This window comes from Cetorhinus maximus, chromosome 2 (genome assembly GCF_964194155.1).
Source record: "Cetorhinus maximus chromosome 2, sCetMax3.hap1.1, whole genome shotgun sequence".
Taxonomy (NCBI): Eukaryota; Metazoa; Chordata; class Chondrichthyes; order Lamniformes; family Cetorhinidae; genus Cetorhinus; species Cetorhinus maximus.
In genome coordinates, this window is record NC_135880.1 from 42,443,874 (window position 1) to 42,466,215 (window position 22,342).

Here is a 22,342-nt window from a genome sequence, read left to right on the forward strand (position 1 = left end):
TGAGGCTGGTGGCTTGGAAATGGCTGTTCTCAGCACTGTTGTTACTAGTGGACAGGCCTTTATTTAGAGCTCCAGGATTGCTTAGTAACCACAGCTTACAATATGTGCAAAGTAATAGGAACATTCATTTCAGCTTTATATGTGGCCCCCATGCTCCATGGTCCGCACCTAAGTGGCTCACAAACACAAAAAGCTTGGAAATGTTTGCATGTGTAATCTATTGGTGTTCCTTGGCAATGATTCCACAGAGCCTCATGTGTCAGCCTGTGGGATGAAGGCTTTGGATTCATTTTACCAAATTTTACGATCTGCAACATGAAATCCCTAGAAAAACTGAATTCTCATCTTGAGCTGCTAATGATTTACTAGACATGGCAAACATTCAAATACAGGCTGACAAATTAGACTGAACTGTACTCAGGAGATGAAAGAAATGAAAACAGGACTAGTGGAAAAATAATTACTGCAAGCTGGAATCCATTTCTAAACCTAACAGATGTGGTCCACTTTTGGCAAGTCTCAGTAATTTACATTTAACGTTCATGATTTTTGATACCAACCACTTTGAATTTAGAAATTTCCTTTTGATAAAACACAATTCAAAATAAATTCATTTGTGCAACAGTATAAATAGCAATTGAAGGTTATGCAGAAAAAAGGATCTACGGAGAATAATATAGCTCAGGCTGTAAACAAAGTAATATTTCAGGTCAGGTTAATGCGCTGGGACTTTGAAGGAAAAATCATTTCAAGAGAATTTCAAAGTTCTAACTTTCGGCTTTGGTCCAAATCTGATCAATTACAAATGTTTCTGTAAACACTCACAGGATGAGGAGAAAAGTGGGGGAGGTGAGGTGTTTGGGAGTTGGGGGGTGCGTGGAAGTGGTAGTGGTGGGTGTGGGTAGTCAGATCCAAATTAGCAGTCTGATCGTTTGTTCACTGAGAATCTGGATGTAATTCTTTCTTAATCATGACTGATTCCTGTGTACCTATTTACCTTTCGTATAGTGCTATCTGATCTAGGTCTGTACAGTTCACCATCTGTCTGCAAAAGCGGAGGGTCAAAGCCACACCATGCACCTCCCGTCTGTCTCATCATCGAATCCGTGACTGGTAACTGTGAATCTGGGTTCTTAGTGTCAGATGTACCTAATAGGGAGACACAAGAAAAGTTACATTTTATTGCTCAATTTAACACACTGATACGCACCGACTGTGTAAAGCTGCTTTTGTACAATGTGAAAAGCCCACACTAGTACTGCATGGTTCCTGACGCACGAGTAATGAAAATAAACCTGCTCAATTCATTCACCCAGTTAAGTCTTTCTTTCTGCTACGGTGACCTCTGGGCTGCAGTCAGGAATCAGTGGTGGTGACAGTCTTGCATTGTATAAAAGCAACTAAACAAAACAAAATAAACTTGAAGTTGGTACCTCATCCTGACCAATACTTGGAAATGAATGCTGTCTGAACATGACTATATTGGTTATACAACAGGTCCCAATGAATGCTGCCTGAAGTACTTTGTGGGTTTTGTAAGGGCACAGTTTCCTTTCACAAACTACCAGTTATAACACACCTTTGAAATCTTATCATTGACCAACCCAACAAAAGTTGTTGCCTTTTTTTAATTAATAAATTTATCTATTAAAACATAGCTTACTATATGCACAGAAACCTCAGGTTTGCCAAACAGATATGGAACAAATGGATGTTCGTGTTACAATCGGGTATTAAGAAAGGAAGGTAGAGGCAAAGAAAAGAAAATAGCTTTCAGAAGGAAATAACATATTCGTCACAATACATCATGTTTCTGGCTGGATGTTAGGGAGGTTGTGGAGGGTGGAAGCAGGAAATGTTGAAACTTAATAGATCTTTTACTAAAACCAGCCATGTGCATTGGCTAATAACATGAGCATCGAAATATGCAGACACACAAACATTTCCTGAGTGGTTTTATGCTCTAATTTTAAAAACCTGCCTTATTTGATAAAATAACCAAAAGAACTGATGCCCCTGAAATCATCAAGTTGTCTGTTCCTGACCTGTAAAATGTTGCAATCGACTGTTTAACAAATGGTACAGCACATTTATAAGGTAGTCAATTTGCCATTGTCTTGCACATGAACAGTCAACATCAATGTATGGTCTGCAGGTGAAGCGGGATTATAGAACAGAAGATAACTGGGTCAGGACAAGTGAGTCAGACACAATTTTCATAAATTGTGCACTTATTTTGACATCTCCATTATAAATTCCTGTGTCTACATTAATAATGGAGACAGTTATGCAAACTTGTCATGTGTAATTACAGCTGTATTGCCTCCAGGTACATATGAAACACCAGACATAATCACTGATGGCACCAGTCTCAAGATTGTAGAAAAATTCTCATACTTTGGTAGTGTGCCCTCTAGGAATGCTACTATTGATGAGGATATCAGTGCATGCATCCAGAAAGCAAGTTCTTCCTACAGCTGACTCCATGGTCATGCCTGGAAGCAAGCATGGCATTAAGCTGAAGACTAACACCAAACTCTACTAGACCATTGTCCTTACCACTCTGCTATGCAGCGCAGAATCCTGGGTCTGCTATAGGCACCACATCAAAGCTCTGAATCGTTTCCCTCAAAGACACCCTAGGTCCATCATAATTCAATGGCAGGACAAAATCACAAGCGACGAGGTCCTTCATCATGCTGGGTTCAACAGCATGGAGACCAGCCTGCAGAAAATTCAACTTAATGGGCAGGCTGTGCCTCCCACATGGGTGATTACAGAATCCACATCTTCTACGGGAAACTATCTCAGGGCAAAGGACATCAAGGTGGTCAGTACAAGCATTACAAGGACAGCTATAAAAAAGAGCCTTACAAGCCTCTGTGTTGCAGAACCACTCTCTTGGGAAAATACTGCAGTCGATCAGCCCAAATGGAGGCAAGCAGTGAAATTTGGTTCAACAGGCTATGAGGACCATCTAAACCATGCTCCCAACATCCAATGTACCCGGAGGAAAGACAGAGGTGGTCGAGTTGCAGAGGTTCCCCCAACCATGAACAACAACATGAACTGCCAGTACTGTGGATGTCTATACAGATCTCGCATCGGATACCTCAGTCACGTGAGGACGCACAGAAGACAATGAAATCACCTACAACCTGGACACACTTGAATAACGAGGAGTCCACTGCCAAAGCCTCCAAGGCATTTGAGGGGAGATGGGGTGGATATTGTAAGTTCATGTTTACATGGCCAATTTCCCCTATATGTGGATACAAAACTCATAATGGAAAAGGTTGACAGGAGGAAAAGACGCAAGATTTTTAATTTACTACTGGTAAAATTCCTGTGCTATGTTCATAGTGTGTTGGGAGATTTTCGATTTTAAAACAAAAGGAGTGTTTATGATGTTAATGGAATAACATTAATTTAAGTTTTGGTAAATTTGCTGGTGCTTTAGGGGTCAAATTTCACAAGTCTGCGAAAACTATGTATGTTTTCAAAGTTGAGAATACATAGTAAGATGATCTGCAAGATTTAACAACTGGAGGTAGATATCTACTACTGCATGAATGTTGGGGAGAAGGAATGAATTTTAGCAGTATTTAGGGAAAATTCTGTGTTTTGGTAGCAATGAAACTGTTTTTTTGCAGAATTGAGTGGGGGGTCCTGGAATTTGATAGTAAAAAGGTGGTTGATGTTTGGCAGTCTGGGGTTCTTTGATCTGATACTTCAGTGAAGGAGGAACCTGCAGTTTAGCAGTAATGTGGAAGGTGAAGTGAGAAGTTTGGCTCACTGGTGTGATTAGAAACATGACAAAATGAAGTCAAGTTGTGGATGAAAATGCAAGATTTTTGGTAAAAGAGAGGGAGAAAAGGAAAAAGCGAGAGGATAAGAGAATTAGATAATAAGAGACTTACCAAAATTGCTGTGATTTCCTAATTACAAACTACCCCATTAATTTATGGTATAATTTTAAAAATAGTTTTAACTTAATAAACATTAAGATTATATTATTTTTGCAATATTTGCTCTAATTATTACTACATCCTAATTCTCCTAACCAAACTCATTGTTGATACATATAGAGAAACATGTGTGCTAGAATTCAGACATCTTTCTTTAAAAGCGACTCCATTTTTCTGTACAATCACATGGGTGGAGTTTCTTTTTGACAATTGCATAGTCCATTTAATTTTTAAAAATATTTGTTCATGGGATGGGGACACCGCTGGCTAGGCCAGCATTTATTGGCCCTTGAGAACTGAATGGCTTGCTTGGCCATTTTAGAGGCAACCAGTAAGAACCAGGTGGGTTTGTAATGACAATTGACAACAATGTTTCATGGTCATCATTAGACTTTTAATTTTATTCAATTCAAATGTCACCATCTGCCATGATGGGATTTGAACCCAGGTCCCCAGAGCATTACCCTGGGTCTCTGGATTGCTAGGCCAGTGACAATACCACTATACCACTGCCTCCCCATGCATTAGGCCCTATGATTTGCTTAGATCCCACTTACATATAGAATGTGACGCATTATGACTACAGTTCCCAAACATTTCAAGCTTGTGTGATGTCACTGGTTCGCCCAAACCTTCCCGTGGCTGCCGAGCAAAGTTGCATGGTTGAGATGTCAGTAGAGAATGAAGGCTCTCAGCTGCAGAATGAGAAGAAAAATAAAACAAATTACAAAATAATTAAACAGCATTTCAGCTAAGTCATCAAATTTAAAAAGTGCTATTTATCAATCTGAATTTTGTAAAGCATCAATCTGATATTAAATGACAGATAAGTGCAATCTAAAGGATGGAAATATTCCTACCCTCTCTAACTGCAGCGGTCAATAAAAATCCAGCTTGTGGAAACTCAACGGCATCTGGTTTGATCAAAAGCTGCGTTTCCTGACCTGCTTCTTCATAGCCATTTCTTTCAGCCATCTCTGCATAGATTCGCAGCTTCTCCTCCAAACTACTGCAAACTAGCTGATCCTGGAAACTCAGTCGCTCTGTACAGAAAGATCAGCAATCACTTACGCAAATATCTACAGCTGAATGTGCTAAGATTTAATTCACCACAGTGCAAAGAGTAATATTTTTTTACCACTCTCCTAAAAGCACTACAAAAATAGAATACAGATCAAATCTGTATATAAAATATGAATAAATGAATTTGGGATATTACCCACCTTCTTCCGAATTATGAATAAGTCCAAATAGGAGATTGAACGCATTTATCTCAGGGAATACTGAAGGGAGTTGCAAAAGTCTAATAACTTCTATTACTAGTCTTCTTCTGAAATCTTATTTTTCCATTATTAATAATCGAAAAAGCAATTTAAAATGAAATTGGAACTGTTGAACCAAGAACGATGATATATTACTAACATTTTTATTAGTCTATTATATATTTCAGTCATTTTTCTATTGATTTCACATAAAAATAAAGACCACATAAAGTTCCACATGAAATATAAACCCCTGTGTTTATAATGATTGTTACAATCTTGGCCTGGGATTGCAGTCTTTTAGGTTAATCACAATCCCCAGTGTTCACTTTCCCTGTTCTCTTTTCTTTTTAGATAATCCTGTGTTAGTATTTTTTTTACTTAATCTTTGCTGCTAGTCTGCTTGTTGTTTCTATCGTCTGTTGAGCAGCTCTAGCTGTTTCCCTTTTAAAAGCCTGATTTGGCTGCAGGTATCCTTCAGGTTATGTTATGAAGTCAGATACTTGCACAATTTGTTAATGTGCTCTGCACTTGTTTGGATAAACTTTAAAAAAAAAACAATCATTCTGCATAGTTCTTAAGAATGGTTGCTAAGTTTTTGTTTTAGATGGCCTTGTCACTTAACATTCTGAACTTTACAGTAAGGCTCTCAGGACCACCCTCCCGTGAAATACTTCTGAAATGTTGCAACAAGGAACCTTTTAAAAATACATATACACTATTGGCAGAATATTACGCTCGGCATGCGGGTGCGCGCCCGATACGCCTGAGCGTAAAATGACGCGCGATGACGTGGGCGTGCGTCCCAATGTCATCGCGCAGTCTAACGGTTGGCGGGTAGGCGAAAAGGCCAAGTGGCCTTTACATTTTTTAGGAAACCTCATCCATTTTCCTAAAGCAAATACACATTAAATAAAAACGTTATTTCTGAATTTAAAACATGTCGCAACTCATGTGACAGAGTCACATGAGGGGACATGTTTTATTAAATTTTTATTCTCATTTTTTTTTTACACAGTGCTTCAATCTCCCTGAGGCAGCTCCATGCCTCAGGCAGACTGAAGTGCTCTTTCTCGCACATGCGCGCTAAGCCCGGCTCTCTCTCATTCCCCCACCTGCACTGGCAGCGCTCAGCACTGCCGCTCGCAATCCATGCAGGGCGGGCCTTAATTGGCCCACCCACGTGAAATCACAGTGTGGAGCCGATTGCAGGCGGGGGTTGGCTTCCCGACCGCCCCCGCCGAGGGAAAAATCCTGCCCAGTACGTTATACGTTTGTCTGATTGTTTCTACTTCATAGAGATCATGTGACATGCTAATTACTGTACATACCAACTTTCCTAAGACCAAGTTAAACTGTAGTCTTGTGGTGTGCAGAAGATGAAAAGGTGCTAATATTATAGCAATGTTAATCACTGGAAAAATTTTATGCAAGAAATTTTTCATTTTGTGTGGAATTAAGTTAAAGCACGAGGAGGCAGTGGCAATTTGGCACAGGTCTCCAGCAGCCAGCAGTACATGATCAAGCGTAGGCCGGCCAATTAACAGAAATGATGCAGGAGATCCGTGCGATCACATGACAGGGCGGTAGTCCCACAGAGCACCTGACATGGGTGCTGATTCCGGCACTATTTTTGAAAGGCGGCCACACCAGCACTCATTATAAAAGGCTTGTGAAACTGAGAGCTCCTGTAGATGTGAGAGGAGCTGAATGTCAAAGGTAAAAATCATTGCACAAAACCTTTGAGTACCCATCACGAGCACTCCATTCAGGACTTAGAAAAGTCTGATTTGGATTAAAAATTAATAACAGAGATGATGTCACAGAGTGGGATACTGTGTTGCCCCAAGGCTCAGTGACACATCGCTTGTGGACCTCCTCCAGGTGGTTAGAGAAGGCAGGGAGATTCTGTTCTCCTCAGATGGCTGAAAGAGGTCACCCTGAATGACCAAAGAGGCCTGGTCACAGGCCGGGTCAGAGATTAGCAGCTGAGGGGTCCTGCAGTGAGATTGGGTCCAGTGCAGGAAAAGGGTGAATGATCTTCTCCATGCTGCAAAGGTGTATCTGAGTGAGTGCCATGCAGACTGTGGATGAAAGGTAGGCAGGGACAGAAGGGTCACTGAATTTCTATGTGATTGGTCGTGCCGTCACGCGTACCCTGTGCACCCTCACCAATTGCTTCAGGATTACTGGATGCATATCCGCCTCATTCACCTCCCATAAAAGTGCAGGAATGGGAATGAGATGTGGACTCATATGCCTGTCATTGGACTGGGGTACGTCCAGTGTTGAGGGCATTTCCTCAACCTCATCTGGAGCCTAACTCACTGTTCACTTGTGCTTGCAGGACAAAAGGGCTCACAACAGGTTAGAGCGGGCCAAGACTGGCAGAAGGGTGCCCGACATCGGTGACCTAACCCTTGGGGAGCTGGAGGCCCTATAGCTGGCTGGGGAGCAGGGTGGTTGTTTGGTGTTGGATACAGGGATTGGAGTATCTGGTGTTGAGAATGAGGACCATGTGCACTTTGTGATTAGCTTGCACCAGAATGGGAGAGCACTGCATCCGTGATCGGTATTTCATAGTTCATAATTTCAGGACTTAATTGTGTTCATCTTTCCAATGACGCCACAGGATGCGCAGGAGGACTCTGCCAGCTATCCTCATGTCATCCCGCCTGATAGTAAATGTGGTTCCATCTCAGAGGGCGTACCTTCACATTATTCCCCTGCACCCAACACCAGCGCAGATACACACATTCCGGTGGGTAGACACATGTGTATTGATTCTGGATCACACTCTGGTGAGCACCTCAATGTTGAACGGATGTAGATGACGAGGCTGTGACAACTGACACCACTGACAGTTGGAGGACTTCTGGAGGCCAGGTCCATGCTGCGTCCCAGGCTGATGAAGGGCCTTTGATGACAGCCACAATTAGCTGCTACAGTTGCAGAGACAAACTGGGGAGAATCTGGTGGAGATGCCTGAGGCATTGAGCAGGCAAGTGCGGGCAATGGAGGACTCCATCCAGGCTGTGACCTCCGCCACGTCTCAGATAGGTGATCACGTTGCTTCCTCCATGGAGAGCTTGGTGACCATCTTGGAGAGACGGGCCCAGGAGACCACTCAGTGGATGCCTGGTGTTAGCGTGAACCTGTAGACCATTACTGGTGCTATATCCACAGTGTTGCACTGGGCCAGCAAGAGGTGAAAGGTCCCTTTAGACATCCCTCTCGGAGCACCCTCCACTCACAGAAAGGAGTGAGGTGCTACCCTGCATCAAGAGGATGGAGGAGTTGCCAGCTGACAAGCTCGAGGGTACCTTTCATGGCACTGGGAAGGTTGTCAGTAGCTCCCCACCCTCTCTGCCAGTGACATGAACTCCTTCAGCGGCAGTGGCTGCCAGAGGACATCCGCCACAGTCAGCAAAGGCAACAGAGCATGGAGAACAACAGCTTGCCTCAAAGCCATCTGCAGATGCTGGGGATGTACATCTCTGCAGCACTTGTAAAAGTCTTAAGAAGGACAGATAAACACACCACTGTGGCACTGAGTTTTCCTTGGCTTTGTAAATATTATGTTTATGTTGCATTAAACCTTGTTTGGTTTCTCAGTGCTGTGTACTACAGTCATTGAGGGCTTGCTGATATTAGGCAGGAAAGAATGGGAACACTCATCAGCAGCTGTGCAATGGGTGTGATGTGTTGCAACCTCAATGGGTGTGAGCATCAGGTCATCAGAAAGGGACAAGGTATGCGGATTTGATATGAATGACATTTGACTTCAATGGCCACAGAGGAAGACCTTTGCTCAGCTGACTCTCATTGCATACCAGGGTGGTGGAATCGAGTGAGGATGAGGTTTTCTCTCGCCTCCCTTGCACTAACCTCTACCACTCCAGTACATCCTCTCCATCTTCATCCGATGAGGCTTGTGCCTCTTCTTCCTCATCAATATTCTGCTGTTCTTCCCTTTGAATTTCCAGATTGTGGAGAGTGCAACAAACCAGGATGACTTGTGAGAGTCTTTCTGGATCATACTGAAGAGCTTCCCCTGACCTGTCCAGGCAATGGAAAAGCATCTTGGGTAGACCGATAGTCTGCTCGATGATGGCCCATGTGGAGCCTTGACTGCTGTTATACCATTCCTCAGCATCAGTATGAAGGTCCCTCATGGGCTTCATGAGCCAGGTGCCAAGGGTAGCCCTGCTTCCCAAGGATCTATCCACTGAGTTGCTGCCATGGAGTGAACAGGTGTGGCACCTATGAATGTTGAAGTATGTCGGTGTCATGGCTGCTGCCTGAAAGCCTGAAGAATCTATTTCCGATGGTCACGCACAATCCCTACGTTTAACAAGTAGAACCCCTTCCCGTTGGTGAAAGTAGCTGGTTGGTCAGTGGGTGCTTTGATGGTGATACGTGTGCAGTAGATAATACCCTGCACTCGTGGAAAACCAAGATAAAAGCAAAAAACTGCGGATGCTGGAAATCCAAAACAAAAATAAAAATACCTGGAAAAACTCAGCAGGTCTGACAGCATCCGCGGAGAGGAATACAGTTAACGTTTCGAGTCTGTATGACTCTGCAACAGAACAGTTCTCCAGAAGAGTTTCCCTCTGCAAACCCCTCCAAAGTGAAGACACACTTGTGCTCTGCCACTTTAAGAGGTGGACCTCTGCTCCTCCAGTGAGTGTGGTCACTTTAAGAGCCTAGCCCTCTCACTGACAAAGAACAGCTCTTGTGAGATGATCCGTCACCACCATCACCCCCCACAACCCGAACCGTGCCACCCCCACTCCTTTCAGAGGATCGATGTTTGGAATTCTCTTCCACAGACAGCAATGCAGGTTGGGTCATTGAATATATTCAAGGCTGAATTAGACAGATTATTGATTGACAAGGGAATCAAGGGTTATGGAGAGCAGACAGGAAAGTGGAGTTAAGGCCACATTTAAATCAGCCATGTTCTTATAGAATGGTAGAGCATGCCTGAGGGGCCAAATGGCCTACTCCTGCTCCTATTATTTATTATGTTCTTATGTTCCAATTGTCTTCTCTGCCTTGATTTGCTTGTGTTCAGGAGGTGGCGATGAGAAGATAATAACTTACAAAGTTAATTGACTCCCAAGACAAATTAAAATCTGTGTAACACAATATCAGAGTTCATTGGTTGAAAATGATTGGGGTTAATATATGACGAAAGGTTTAATTCTACTTTTCACTGCTAGGTTATGCTGGCATATGTTTGAAGTGCTGTTTGCCTAGGAGCGATGGGGGATACGGTGGGAAAATACACTCAAGATGAGTCTTGTTCCTGCCAGTCCTAAATTAGAAAAGCAGTTGGTTGCATTGTGGAATTAATTTCATTTTATCCTGACCTCCAAAGCTCAGTATAACCATAGTATATCCAAATATAACAATTGAAAAATACAGAAAAGTTTTTATAATTATCCACGAATGACTAACATCTTTTTCAGAAATATGGTAGATGAGCATTTGAAGCCAAACTCTACATAGAATGAAGGAAAGAACTCGCATTTATATAGTGCCTTTCCCAACCTTAGAGCGTCCCAAAGTGCCAATTAAATACCTTTGAAGGGCAGCTAAGTAGGAATCGTAACAGCCAATTGCACAGCAATATGACAGAGCCCAAATAACGGCCTGGATCTTGTGGTCAGTGGTGAAGCAGAGGTGTACACTGTTCACTGCGATAAAAAGTACCAGCCTACCTTGTCGCTGGGTCAAAGTCCTGGAGCTGCATTCCTAACAGCACTGTGGGTGTACCTACGCCATATGGACTGCAGCGGTTCAAGAAGGCAGCTCACCACCACCTTCTCAAGGGCAATCAGAGATGGGCAATAAATGCTGGCCCAGTCAGCAAAACCCACGTCCCATGATTGAATTAAAAGAAAGTGACCAATTTTAATAACTTTAATTGCAGATCCCCCCCCAAGCAACCCCGGCTTCTACACCACCCACCCCCAGCACCCTCAGCTCTGTTCCTCCCTTGCTGGCACCCCTGGCTCCCACACCATCCCTCCCCATCCAATGGCACCACACCTCTGCTCCCCACCACCTGGAACTCTCCCCCAGCTCTGCTCACCCACATCGCCCCAACCCCAAACCAGCTCTTCTCTGATATCAAAGGGACTGAGGAGCCAGGGTGGAGGGGAGCCAGGGTATGGGGTTTGGTGGAGGGAGGGGGGCATGCAGAAAAATCCATATGAGCTGTCCTACAAAATTATTGTGACTCAGGAACCGAAACATGGAAATATTGCAACTTCGTAAAAGTTGGCTTTCACCAAAAATTTCACCGGAAACCTATTCCTTACCAGGAATTTCTTTTTCAAGGAAATCCCATACAGGGTGACAAATGCTACCAAAACATTTGGTATCATCCTATAATCAGCGTCTTATCCCAGGGGCTCATATTGCATGGGAATTCCAATGTGAAGAGCATTTATGTAGCTGGTGTGGGGAAGTTGGAAAAGATACCATAATGTGGTCTCTTCACGGTGTGGCACTATTCAAATTAATTAAGATGCTGTCTTATGAATTGATGACAACCTTTTTTTCTTACTCAGGAGTACGTTTAATTTCAGTGTTTAGTGTTTAAGTTTAACATCTGTCTGGCCAAACTCATCTATTCTGAATCAACTCAGATAAATGAGTTTTTTTTTGTACTTCTATAGAAATTGTTTCCTGTTTTGGAAAATTGCAAAGCGTTTTCCTGAAACAGCACTTAATTTGTTTACTCAAGATAATGGGAATAGTGAACAGCCCCGCTAATGTGCACGTACCTTGGAACTTCCGGGTCCTGGCTGCTCTTGCCTCAACAATACGCTTGTCCTCTTCATATTCACTTAATCGTTCTTCCTCCTCCTCAGGACAGCTTTAACAATAACAATAAAGAATACAAAAGACATGTTAAAAACCTTCTTGCAGCAATAATTCAGTTACAATGCACAAATAGACAGCCAAGTATCATCTGGTGTACCTCAAAATACATGATCATCATATCTGCTGGACCACATGATGCACTAAAATGTTGCCTAAAATTGGCATGCTTCTTATGGTCTGAAGATTAAATCCAAATATTTCCTAAAGATTTCCTTCTGGAATCCCGAAATGTCTTCTGGTCCAGTAAATATGGTATAGCTAAAAAAATCTTTAAAGTTGCTGAACAAATCAGTGCTAAAAATCTCAAATCCTACACAATAAGCACAACGACAGTACACTAACATTTCTTTAATCCTTTTGCATTTATTAATATTATTTTTCCAAGGTTCGCGCATAGACTTTTAAGCAGGGGATCAGCTGAAACAAAAAAGGAATCTTATGCTTTTCATTATATGTGGGTACACCAGGCAGTAAATTTACCTTAGACTATTGGCAGGCTCAATGTCATGAGTTCCTTTCTTGCTTGCAAATGAGTATTAATCACAACTGAACTTACCCATTTCATGAATTAGTTGCTGAGCATCGATAGCATCAAATGAGTTTGAATGTATAACTAAAAACTACAAAGGACAAAAATGGCATTTATCCAACTAAGTCCACTCCAAATGAGCATGTACGATCTTTGCTGCCGTGGACTCCCAAATTTACTAAGTCTTCTGAGGTAATTAAAAAATTTACTAAGTCTTCTGAGGCATGTAAAAGCTCCAAGATTAACCTCTGAATTTTTTTTCTAAACCGTGTTAAGTAACCAAGTGCTCAATGAATGAAAGTTATTTCTTCTTTCCATGATCCAAGCCTTACGCTGTTCTCATGCAAAATGCATTTACCAGCAGGCGTCACCAAATAATTATCCAGAGCATTAATACTGGATTTGCACCACATCAACGGTGGCTTCCTGAGCAGGGTTCTCCCTTCTGAGGGGGCAAACGGAAGTTGGGGCTGTTTCCAGGTCCCAAGCCCATCCCATGGGGAGGGTGAGAAGCAGTCACTCATTGTGATTTTCACAGGGACAGCCAATTAAGGGCCAGAGTGCAGGCTCGCTTTCTTTAGGCTTTCGAAGCTGCAGGGTCAATTAGAGACCTTCCATCTTGAAAGAAGCAGTAAGCTGCAATAGAGGATAGTTAAGGGAGAAGGAACTTCAAGATGGAGGTACGCTCACTTCAACTTCTTTAAGCATAAATTTAAAAATGGATTGTGCAGTCAGACCACCACTGTGAGGATACTCTCCCTATGGGGTGGCCTTTGCCTGCTCCTGTGCTAAGCCAGATGTGGAGCCTCTCAGTCTGTCTGGAGGGCTGCCACCAGGAGGCCACTTCCTGGCAGCTATGATAGTGTCCGCTGCCTGTAGGGATCTGGAGGCTGACTGGAAAATCCCAATTAGCCTCTTTTAATTAGCATCTTGATGAACCATGTCAGCCACCCACTGCTTGTGAGTAGGTAACCCTGCTGCCCCTCCTAATCACTGGGTCAAAATTCTGCAACCCCCTTCCTAATATCACTGTGGGTGTACCTGCACCCCATGGCCTGCAGCAGCTCAAGAAGGTGGCTCACTAACACCTTTTCGTGGGGAATTAAGAGTGGGCAATAAATGCTGGCCCAGCCAGAGAGGCCTGCACTCTGTGAAAGAATAAATAGAAAAGAAGTCCTGCCTTCACAAAAATGGCCCAGAGTCTGAATGGAGCCAGGAAACTGGCTGGCAGGACGATGTTTAGTTCCCACTTCCATCCCTGGCTTCAGCAGGGACTCAAAACCCTGCTACCTGAGTTTGTCTCACTGGGGAACTGAGTAGAACTCTTGGCTGTAATTTCAAAGATGTGCAGTTGGAAAGTGAAATCCCTTATCTGCATTGCAAATACAGAACACCGGCCCCATGACATTAGCTCAAACACTGAAAGCATAAAAAATAGGAGCAGGAGTAGGTCACTCGGCCCTTTGAGCCTGCTCCACCATTCAACACGGCCATAGTTGATCCTCTATCACAACGCCATACTCCTGCGCTCTCCCCATACCCCCTGATGCCTTTAGGGTCCAGAAATTTGTTTCCTTATTAAATATATTCAGTGACTTGGCCTCCACAGCCTTCTGAGGTAGAGAATTCCACAGGTTCACCACCCCGAGTGAAGAAATTTCTCCTCATCTCAGTCCTAAATGGTCTAACTCGTATTCTGAGACTGTGACCCCTTTAGAAAGGTGCCGTTTCCTAACAACTTTGGAAATACCAATGTAAAGCTTTGGTAGAGATATTTTTCTCACTCATATGAGATGAAAGTTGCAGATATAGACTCTTCCTAGTAAAAAGATTCTTTATGCAATCACAAAAGAGCACATATTTAACATATTCTGTAAATACACTGATTTGGCATGGGTTTAAACACACATCGCTTAGGCCAATGCTAGAGTGGAAAAAGAGTTTTTCTGTCTTTGGGACCTTTAAATGCACATTGGATTATTTAAAGAATTGCAGGATAGCATTTATTTTTAGAAAAATATATGATTGAAGTTTATTATATGCAATTGTGTATACAGCTGTATAATGCAAGCATGCTCTACTTATTTTCAAATAGTTATACAGAACCGAGTTAAAATCTGTGTTATCAAAATAATAAAAGTCAACCAATGCAAAAGATTACCATGTTTTCTGACCCATTGATTAATTTGTACCCATTCCTTTGAATGTTACAAATATCTGGTAAACTGATCATCTTGCCAAAAGCTTGAGCTCATTAACAAATCTAAAAACAAATAACCTCCTTCATATCATTAATGGGAAGGGACCCTGAGCACATCACTATAAGAACTTCATTCATTACTGCTCCACAGATATCCTTATCCATTTATCATTACCAGTTTTCCACGGCCATTTATTTTTAGTGTCAGCCACAGCCTAATCGGTAGCACTCTTCCTCTGAATCAGAAGGTCATGAGTTCAAGTCCCAATCTAGGGCTTAAGTACAAAAACCGAGGCTGACATTCCACTGCACTACTGAGGGGGTGCTGCACTGTCAGAAGTGCCAACTTTCGGATGAGAAGATTAAACTGAAGTGGATGTAGAAGATCCTATGACACTATTTCAAAGTAGAGTAGGGGAGTTATCCTCAGTGTCCTGGCCAATATTTGTCCCTCAATCAACATCATAAAAACAGACTTTGCTGTTCATGGAAGTTTGTTGTGCGTAAATTGGCTGTACGTTCCCCACGTTAAAAGAGTGATTACACTTCAAAAATACTTCATTGGCTGTAAAATGCTTTGAGATGTTTTATGGTTTACACATAAGTACAAGCTTTTCTTTTTAACTAACCAATTTGCCTTTAATTTGATGCCCCATTTCCTTATATATTCCTCACGAACAAAAATTTATCAAACAAGTTCAAAATGTCCAGATGAATTATATCTTCTAATTTTGTGATCTCCTTCAAAGTTGAAGGAATCAGCAGGGCATGATGTTGTTCCTAAAAAAATGTTGATTCTTCCAGAAAGTCTCCACACAATTTTGATGAATGATGATGACTTATTGCAAAATAAAGTTTCTTAAACAATTCCTTCAATGTGACAGAACTTGTTTTAAATTTCAATATTTGAAAATCATGGGCAGAATTTTCCCATTGGCGTGTGGGGGCGGCCCCCGCATGTCCGCGCTTAAAATGACGCGCGGTGACGTTGGGCGAGCATCCCGACGCCATTGCGATATTTCATTGGGCGGCTGCGCAATGATATCCGCTGCGCACCTGCCATTAATTAACGGGCCACTTAAGGCCCTTGACTCACCAACTGATGCCAATTTTTTGGCGCCTGTGCAATCTTCGGGTCAGCGCACGGGCGCAACGGGCAGGACAATTTGTATAAACCTCATCCATGGGTGGGATAAGAGGGCTCAGTGGGGTCGCGAGTGTGCTCTCTCAAATATTGACTTTTCAAAGTTATTGAAACTTGCCTGTGTGATCTGCAATACTTCAAAACGCATACCAGCTGCTTTGTCTGGACTCTTAACCTTCAGGTGAGCACTCTGCAGTGAGGAATCTTTTTTGGGCCTGCAAGTTTCAGGAAACCTTCCCATAGCCTGGGAATGGGAGCTGAACTCTCCACTGGAGGCAACTCCTCTTAGGAGGAAAGGAGGGCTAGAAGGGGGAAGAGGCCAGGAGTGCGCATTCGGCCTCCTGGGGAGTCACCTTTGGAAGGACAGGCGCAGGCACAAGGGGCGCAGGGCCAAGAGGTAGACCAAGGTGGAAGGGGCCGCAGAAGACGCCACTATCCTGCTGCCAGGGTATACGGGCAGCGAAGCAGCTACCTCAATAAGTCTGAGGTGCAGTGCCGAAGGAGGTTCCGTCTCTCAATGGAGACAGTCACCTATATCTGTCAGATGATTGGGCCTGGGATCTCTGCTAACTGTGTGGGTGGACACCCCATGCCAGTGGCTCTAAAGGTCACAGCTGCCCTCAACTTCTTTGACTCTGGCTCCTTCCAGGGGTCGGTGGGTGATCTTTGTGGTGTCTTCCAATCAGCTGTCCACACATGTGTCAAGCAGGCTACAGACGCTCTGTTCAGACGTGCATTGACCTTTATCCTCTACCGTTGGGACCAGGCAAGCCAGACACAGTGAGCCAGAGGCTTCGCGGCCATTGCTGGCTTCCCCTGCATCCAGGGTGCTATAGACTGTACACATGTGGCCATCAAGGCGCCAGCAGGTGAGCCCGGTGCCTTCGTCAACAGGGAGGGATTCCACTCCATGAACGTGCAGATAGTGTGTGACCACAGGATGCTGATTCTACAAGTCTGTGCAAGGTACCCAGGCAGCTCCCACAATGCCTACATCCTCAGACACTCCCAGGTGCCGGGGCTCTTCAGTGCTCCAGCCCGGCTTGATGGATGGCTGCTGGGTGACAAGGGCTATCTCCTCAGAAGGTGGCTCATGAAACCTCTCCGCCATCCAAGAACAGAAGCTGAGCAGCGGTACAATAGGAGCCACACCTCCACAAGGGCTGTGGTGGAGAGAGCCATCGGTCTTCTCAAGATGTGCTTCCGATTCCTGGACCACTCAGGTGGTGCACTCCAGTACCCCCCAGATCATGTGGCGCTGATAGTGGTTGCATGCTGTGCTCTCCACAATCTGGCGCTGGAAAGGGGGGATGCTGTGGACGATGAAGACGTAGACGCTGTGGCTGCACACGATGAGTCCAGCAGTGAGTCCGAGGATGAGCACGCACAGGGAAATGCTAAGGGGGTAGACGCTGATCCGGGCATACTCCAGGGAGGCAGGGACACCTGGGAGGCTTTAATCCAATGAACCTTAAGCTAGTCCACCACAGGTGGACCTCCAGGACAAGCCTGGGCTGTAGGCTCCATACTCGATACCTAAGTGCCAAATCTACCAGGTTAGGGACAGTCACTGAGGGCCTTGTTAATAAAGCTGAATGTCCCACAAATCACCCCTAACATTTTTAGAAACCATACACATGTAAAAGAAAAGAGGCACCCTTAGCCATAGTCACATGTCTGAACTTAATATCACAAGCAAAGAAACTTTAGCCAAAAAAATGACAATGGCGCTCCAATTCAAAGCAAATCACAAAGACTTCATCTCGGTCGAACACAAAAGCACCAGTGATAAACCCGTGGTGTGCCTAAGGTGCCTTATGTTTATGTTTCCGGGTGCTACGTCTTGGTGCTGCCCCATCGCTGGGTGTGGCATCTGAGACAGCCTGCTGACTCTGCTGTCCTGTTGGCCTCGATGACCTTGGCGGTCATCCTCTGGCCCGTGGAGCCAGTGCTGGCCCCGCCTGGGAGGGAGCGGCCAGTTCCACAGCTGGCATCTCCTCAGTCGTCGCAGCCTCACTGGATGCTACGGTCACTGGGAGAGGGGCGGAGGAGCTGCCGCCCTCATCCGGAGCGCCCTGAGAGGAGCCCGCAGAGACAACAGGCAGCTGCTGCGCCGACATGAGGTCACTTCGGACCTCCCTGCTCATGTGGTTGGATGGGCACCGAGCTGGGAAGCTCGGTGCCCAGACCATCTCCCACACTGGCACTGACCAGCTGAGGTCAATGCCGATGTGTGGGCTTGCTGGTCCGAGCGCATCCCCAGAAAGCCCTGATGGGTCTCCTGGAGGAGCCTCTCCATGAGAGCCGCCACTCTCTCCATGGAGGACGTATGGCACTTGGACATGTGGCTCATTGCTTCGGCGATCGTCCGCATAGACTCCTCCACCACGGACACCAAGCCAAGCATAGCCTCATGTATCTCCCCCAGATGCTCCCGCACACCCGGCTCCAATTCCTGCGTTTGCTGTGTCGCGGACGACTCCAGAGGTACATCATCAGGCACCGACTGAGCATGTGCCTGGTCCCCTGCAGTCCTTCAACTGCTGGCGCCATGGGCACTGTGTCTCTGCCAGCTCCTCCAGCGACTGTGAAGTGCCCTCACCGCTGTGCCCCAGGACACTAGCTGATGTTCTAATTCCCACCGAGGTGATGGTATCTGCGCTAGTGCCTGCCTGGCAGAGATGGTGTGACGCTGGCGAGACCTCAGGGCCCTCAGGTGTGAGAGGGGGCCTCTGCTGCTCCTCCTCCCGGCCCTGCTCCAATGATGCTGAAAGGAAGAACAAGGACAGTGGATCAGTTAACGTGGAGACAATGTCAATGTGCATCCCTGTCTCCCGGATCATTATGCGCTCATCCTTCCATAAGCAATGGTCAAGCCATGTTGCAAACTTCAATCACTGAACATTCAGCACTGCCATGGCTGTTGGGAGGACAATGCTGACCTCACTGTTGGGCATAAATATCTGGCCGTGGCACCCCAGGCCCACCGACACCAGTGGACCTGAGCGCATGGCCAAATCCAGGGCCTCCTGCTCAAAGCAGCTGAGAATGGCTAACTGTGCCTGGCCGCTGCCAGTCCTCTCACACTCTGCCACGTTATGAGCATTCTTCTCCTGAAAATGAGTGAAGAGCATTGATTAGTGCAAATTGCACATGGACTCACTTCGCACACAGCATACCCCGACCGGAGTGGGACATATCAGGGCTCCAGTGCCCCCTCACCCCGCTGCTGCCGAACACTCACACAAAGATGCTAGGTCTGTTCCCCACCTCCCCACCCCCCCATCCCCCCCTTGGCCACATGCTGCCTACATCACATTAAGCACCACACGGTATATCCTTCCATAGCAAGGAGGCACAAGCACGTGGAGCGCAGAGGGTAGCAGATGGTTCGTTGCCATGGCACCTTGAAGCTCCCCTCACGGCATGTCATCACCCTGACTTGGACAAGTCCTGGAGTTCCAGCACTGCGCCTAGGTGCAGCTCCTCCAGGTTGCCCCCAAAACAGTCATGTGGGTCTCAGTGTACCACATGCTGCGGGGGCAGAACCCATCTCTTCACCACCCTCTCAGGCTGACCTCGGCATGGGCAATATCTGCTGGTCCACCCAGCAAAGGACACATGCCGTCAATGATTCAATGCAGTCACTACACTCAGACTTGGGCGGGCGGTGGTCGGCATCAGGGGGTAAGCTGATCTGCTGGGTTAAGTGACCAATGCCAACATTGTCCTCACCCTTCCAGAGTGCAACAAGTCGTTGAAGCGCTTGCGACACTGGATCCAGGTGCGTTGCACCACGTCGCGGGTGCTCACCACCTCCGCCACCTCCTCCCAGGCACGTTTCGTCATGTGGGGGGGCCTCCTCCTCCCGTCCTGGGGAACCAGCACCTCCCGCCGTGCTGCCACCTCCTTGAAGAGGGCAGCAAGGCAGTCATTGGAAAAACGAGGGGCACACTGGCCCCCCCGCCCTACCCCAATGGTCTACCCTCCGGATTTGCGCCACCTCCATTGCCCCTCTGCAGATCCCTTTGCCCAGCCATTGTGAGCTGCCTTTCCTTTATACAGGCCGCCGGGTTGCCATTGGACCCAGCGGGCACCACCCACCCACTCCCGTTATGCACGGGAGTCGTGAAGTACACTGGACGGGCCTTAATTGGCTCGCCCACGTAAAATGGCAGCGCGGACCCGATCGCGAGCGGTGATCGGGTCCACGCCCGCTTCACCCTCCCCACCATCCAGAAAATTCTGCCCCATAACTTTTGTATGGAATTTTAATTATGCCTAATTGGGTAAAGTGACACTGTAAACTGCTTGTTGAAGGGATGTAGTGAGTTTCTTATCATTTTCGCTTGGATTTAGACCCAATAGATTCTGAACTATAATTAATAAAGGCGGTGAATTCTTTAAAGAAATACATTGGGGAGGGTTTTTCCCTTGTCAGGTGAGCTTGGCAGGGGCGGGTGAGCTTGGTGGGGGCGGGTGGGCTTGGTGGGGGTGGCTGAGAAGCCAACCACCATGATAGGGGCCGGACTGCAATTTCATGGTGGTGGACCAATTAAGGCCCACCCAGCGTGAAACTTGCAGCGCAGTGCTAAGCGCTGCCTGTGTAGGGTAGGGGAGGGGGGTGAGCATGAACTTTGTGCATGCGCACGGGTGCGCACTTGATAATCTCCCTGAGGTACAGAGCTGCCTCGTGGAGATGAACATTTTTCCAAATAAAAATTAAAGATTTTTGAAATGTTATAAAACGTGTCCCTTCATATGACTCTGTCACAGGAGTGGGGTTGGGGGGTGCATGTTAAATATAAGTGTTAAAATTTTTCAATTTTTTTTAATGACTGGTCAAAACCTCATCCCGCCCGCGGATGAGGTTTTGCCAAAAATGCAAAGGCCGCTTGGCCTTTTCGCCTGCCCGCCAACCATAAGGTTGGATGGGCAGCAAAAATTAAAATCAATTATACTGTTAATGGCCTTAATAGGCCTTTTAACTGTCGGCAGGTGCGCTGCCGATTCCTGCGCGGACCCACCGACCGAAATATCGTGCGATTGCGCGATGACATCGGGACGCTTGCCCAACGTCATCGTACACCATTTTGTGCTCGAACGGGTCGGGCATAAGCGCACCTGCTCAGCAAAAAGTTCAGCCCATTATTTAATTGGTTCTAGAGAGACAGATGTGTGCCATTACAAAATAAACTATTTAGAAAACAGTTCAGGTGCTTTTACTTGTTGATCAGTCAGGTGCAGAATGCTCTTCGCAAGGCTAATCCAAATTACAGCTCATCAAAGCATAAAGCATTAATTAGGAAAGCGGGATGAGAACCTTAACAAAAACAGAAACAGAAATACCTTGGAAAACTCAGCAGCATTGGTGGAGAAGAGCACAGTTGACATTTCAAGTCCTCATGACCCTTCAACGGAACTAAGTAAAAATAGGAAAGGGGTGAAATATAAGCTGGTTCAAGTTGGGGGCGGGGGGGGGGAGTTGTTGGGACAAGAAGCCAGTAATAGGAGGAGATAACCAAAAGATGTCACAGACAAAAGGACAAAGAGGTGTTGAAGGTGGTGATATTATCTAAAGGAATGTGCTAATTAAGGGTAGAAAGCAGGACAAACAAGGTACAGATAGCTCTAGTGGGCGTGGGGTGGGGTGAAGGAATACTAAAATGGCTAAAAGGTAGAGATAAAATAATGGGTGGAAATACATTTAAAAATAATGGAAATAGGTGGGAAAAGAAAAATCTATATAAATTATTGGAAAAAACAAAAAGGAGGGGGAAGAAACGGAAAGGGGTTGGGGATGGAGGAGCGAGTTCATGATCTAAAATTGTGGAACTCAATATTCAGTCCGGAAGGCTGTAAAGTGCCTAGTCGGAAGATGAGGTGCTGTTCCTCCAGTTTGCGTTGAGCTTCACTGGAACAATGCAGCAAGCCAAGGACAGACATGTGGGCATGAGAGCAGGGTGGAGTGTTGAAATGGCAAGCGACAGGGAGGTCTGGGTCATGCTTGCGGACAGACCGAAGGTGTTCTGCAAAGGGGTCACCCAGTCTGCGTTTGGTCTCTCCAATGTAGAGGAAACCGCAGAAATTGTAGAGGATGAGAACCTTATTCAATCAACTAGTACCTTTTGAGATGCTCCACTGAGTCTATGATTGGCAGGTTTGTACCCAAATATGTTTTTAAGGTTATAATCAAAATAAGAAGCAATTCGTACCACGATCAAGTGCTATTGAATAAAAGGCATCAAAGGAATCAGTTTAAAGAGTAAGAATCCTAGAGCAATTTAATATGCTGGATTTAGAAAAAGGTTTGTTGCACGAATGGATGGAAATATTGGG

General features: G+C 45.5%; 1 protein-coding gene across 7 annotated transcripts in view; it reads right to left on the minus strand.

Moving 5' to 3' along the window:
* arhgef28a (Rho guanine nucleotide exchange factor (GEF) 28a) overlaps window positions 1-22,342 on the minus strand; it is a 551,732-nt gene that overhangs the window by 127,713 nt on the left and 401,677 nt on the right. For all 7 annotated transcript variants that reach the window (XM_078564027.1, XM_078564009.1, XM_078564018.1 and 4 more), the window contains 4 exons: window positions 12,031-12,122; window positions 4,829-5,011; window positions 4,526-4,663; window positions 998-1,149 (listed from right to left, as the gene is read on the minus strand). In XM_078564027.1, coding sequence (XP_078420153.1) covers window positions 998-1,149; window positions 4,526-4,663; window positions 4,829-5,011; window positions 12,031-12,122 — 565 coding nt within the window. The remainder of the gene's footprint in view (window positions 1-997; window positions 1,150-4,525; window positions 4,664-4,828; window positions 5,012-12,030; window positions 12,123-22,342) is intronic.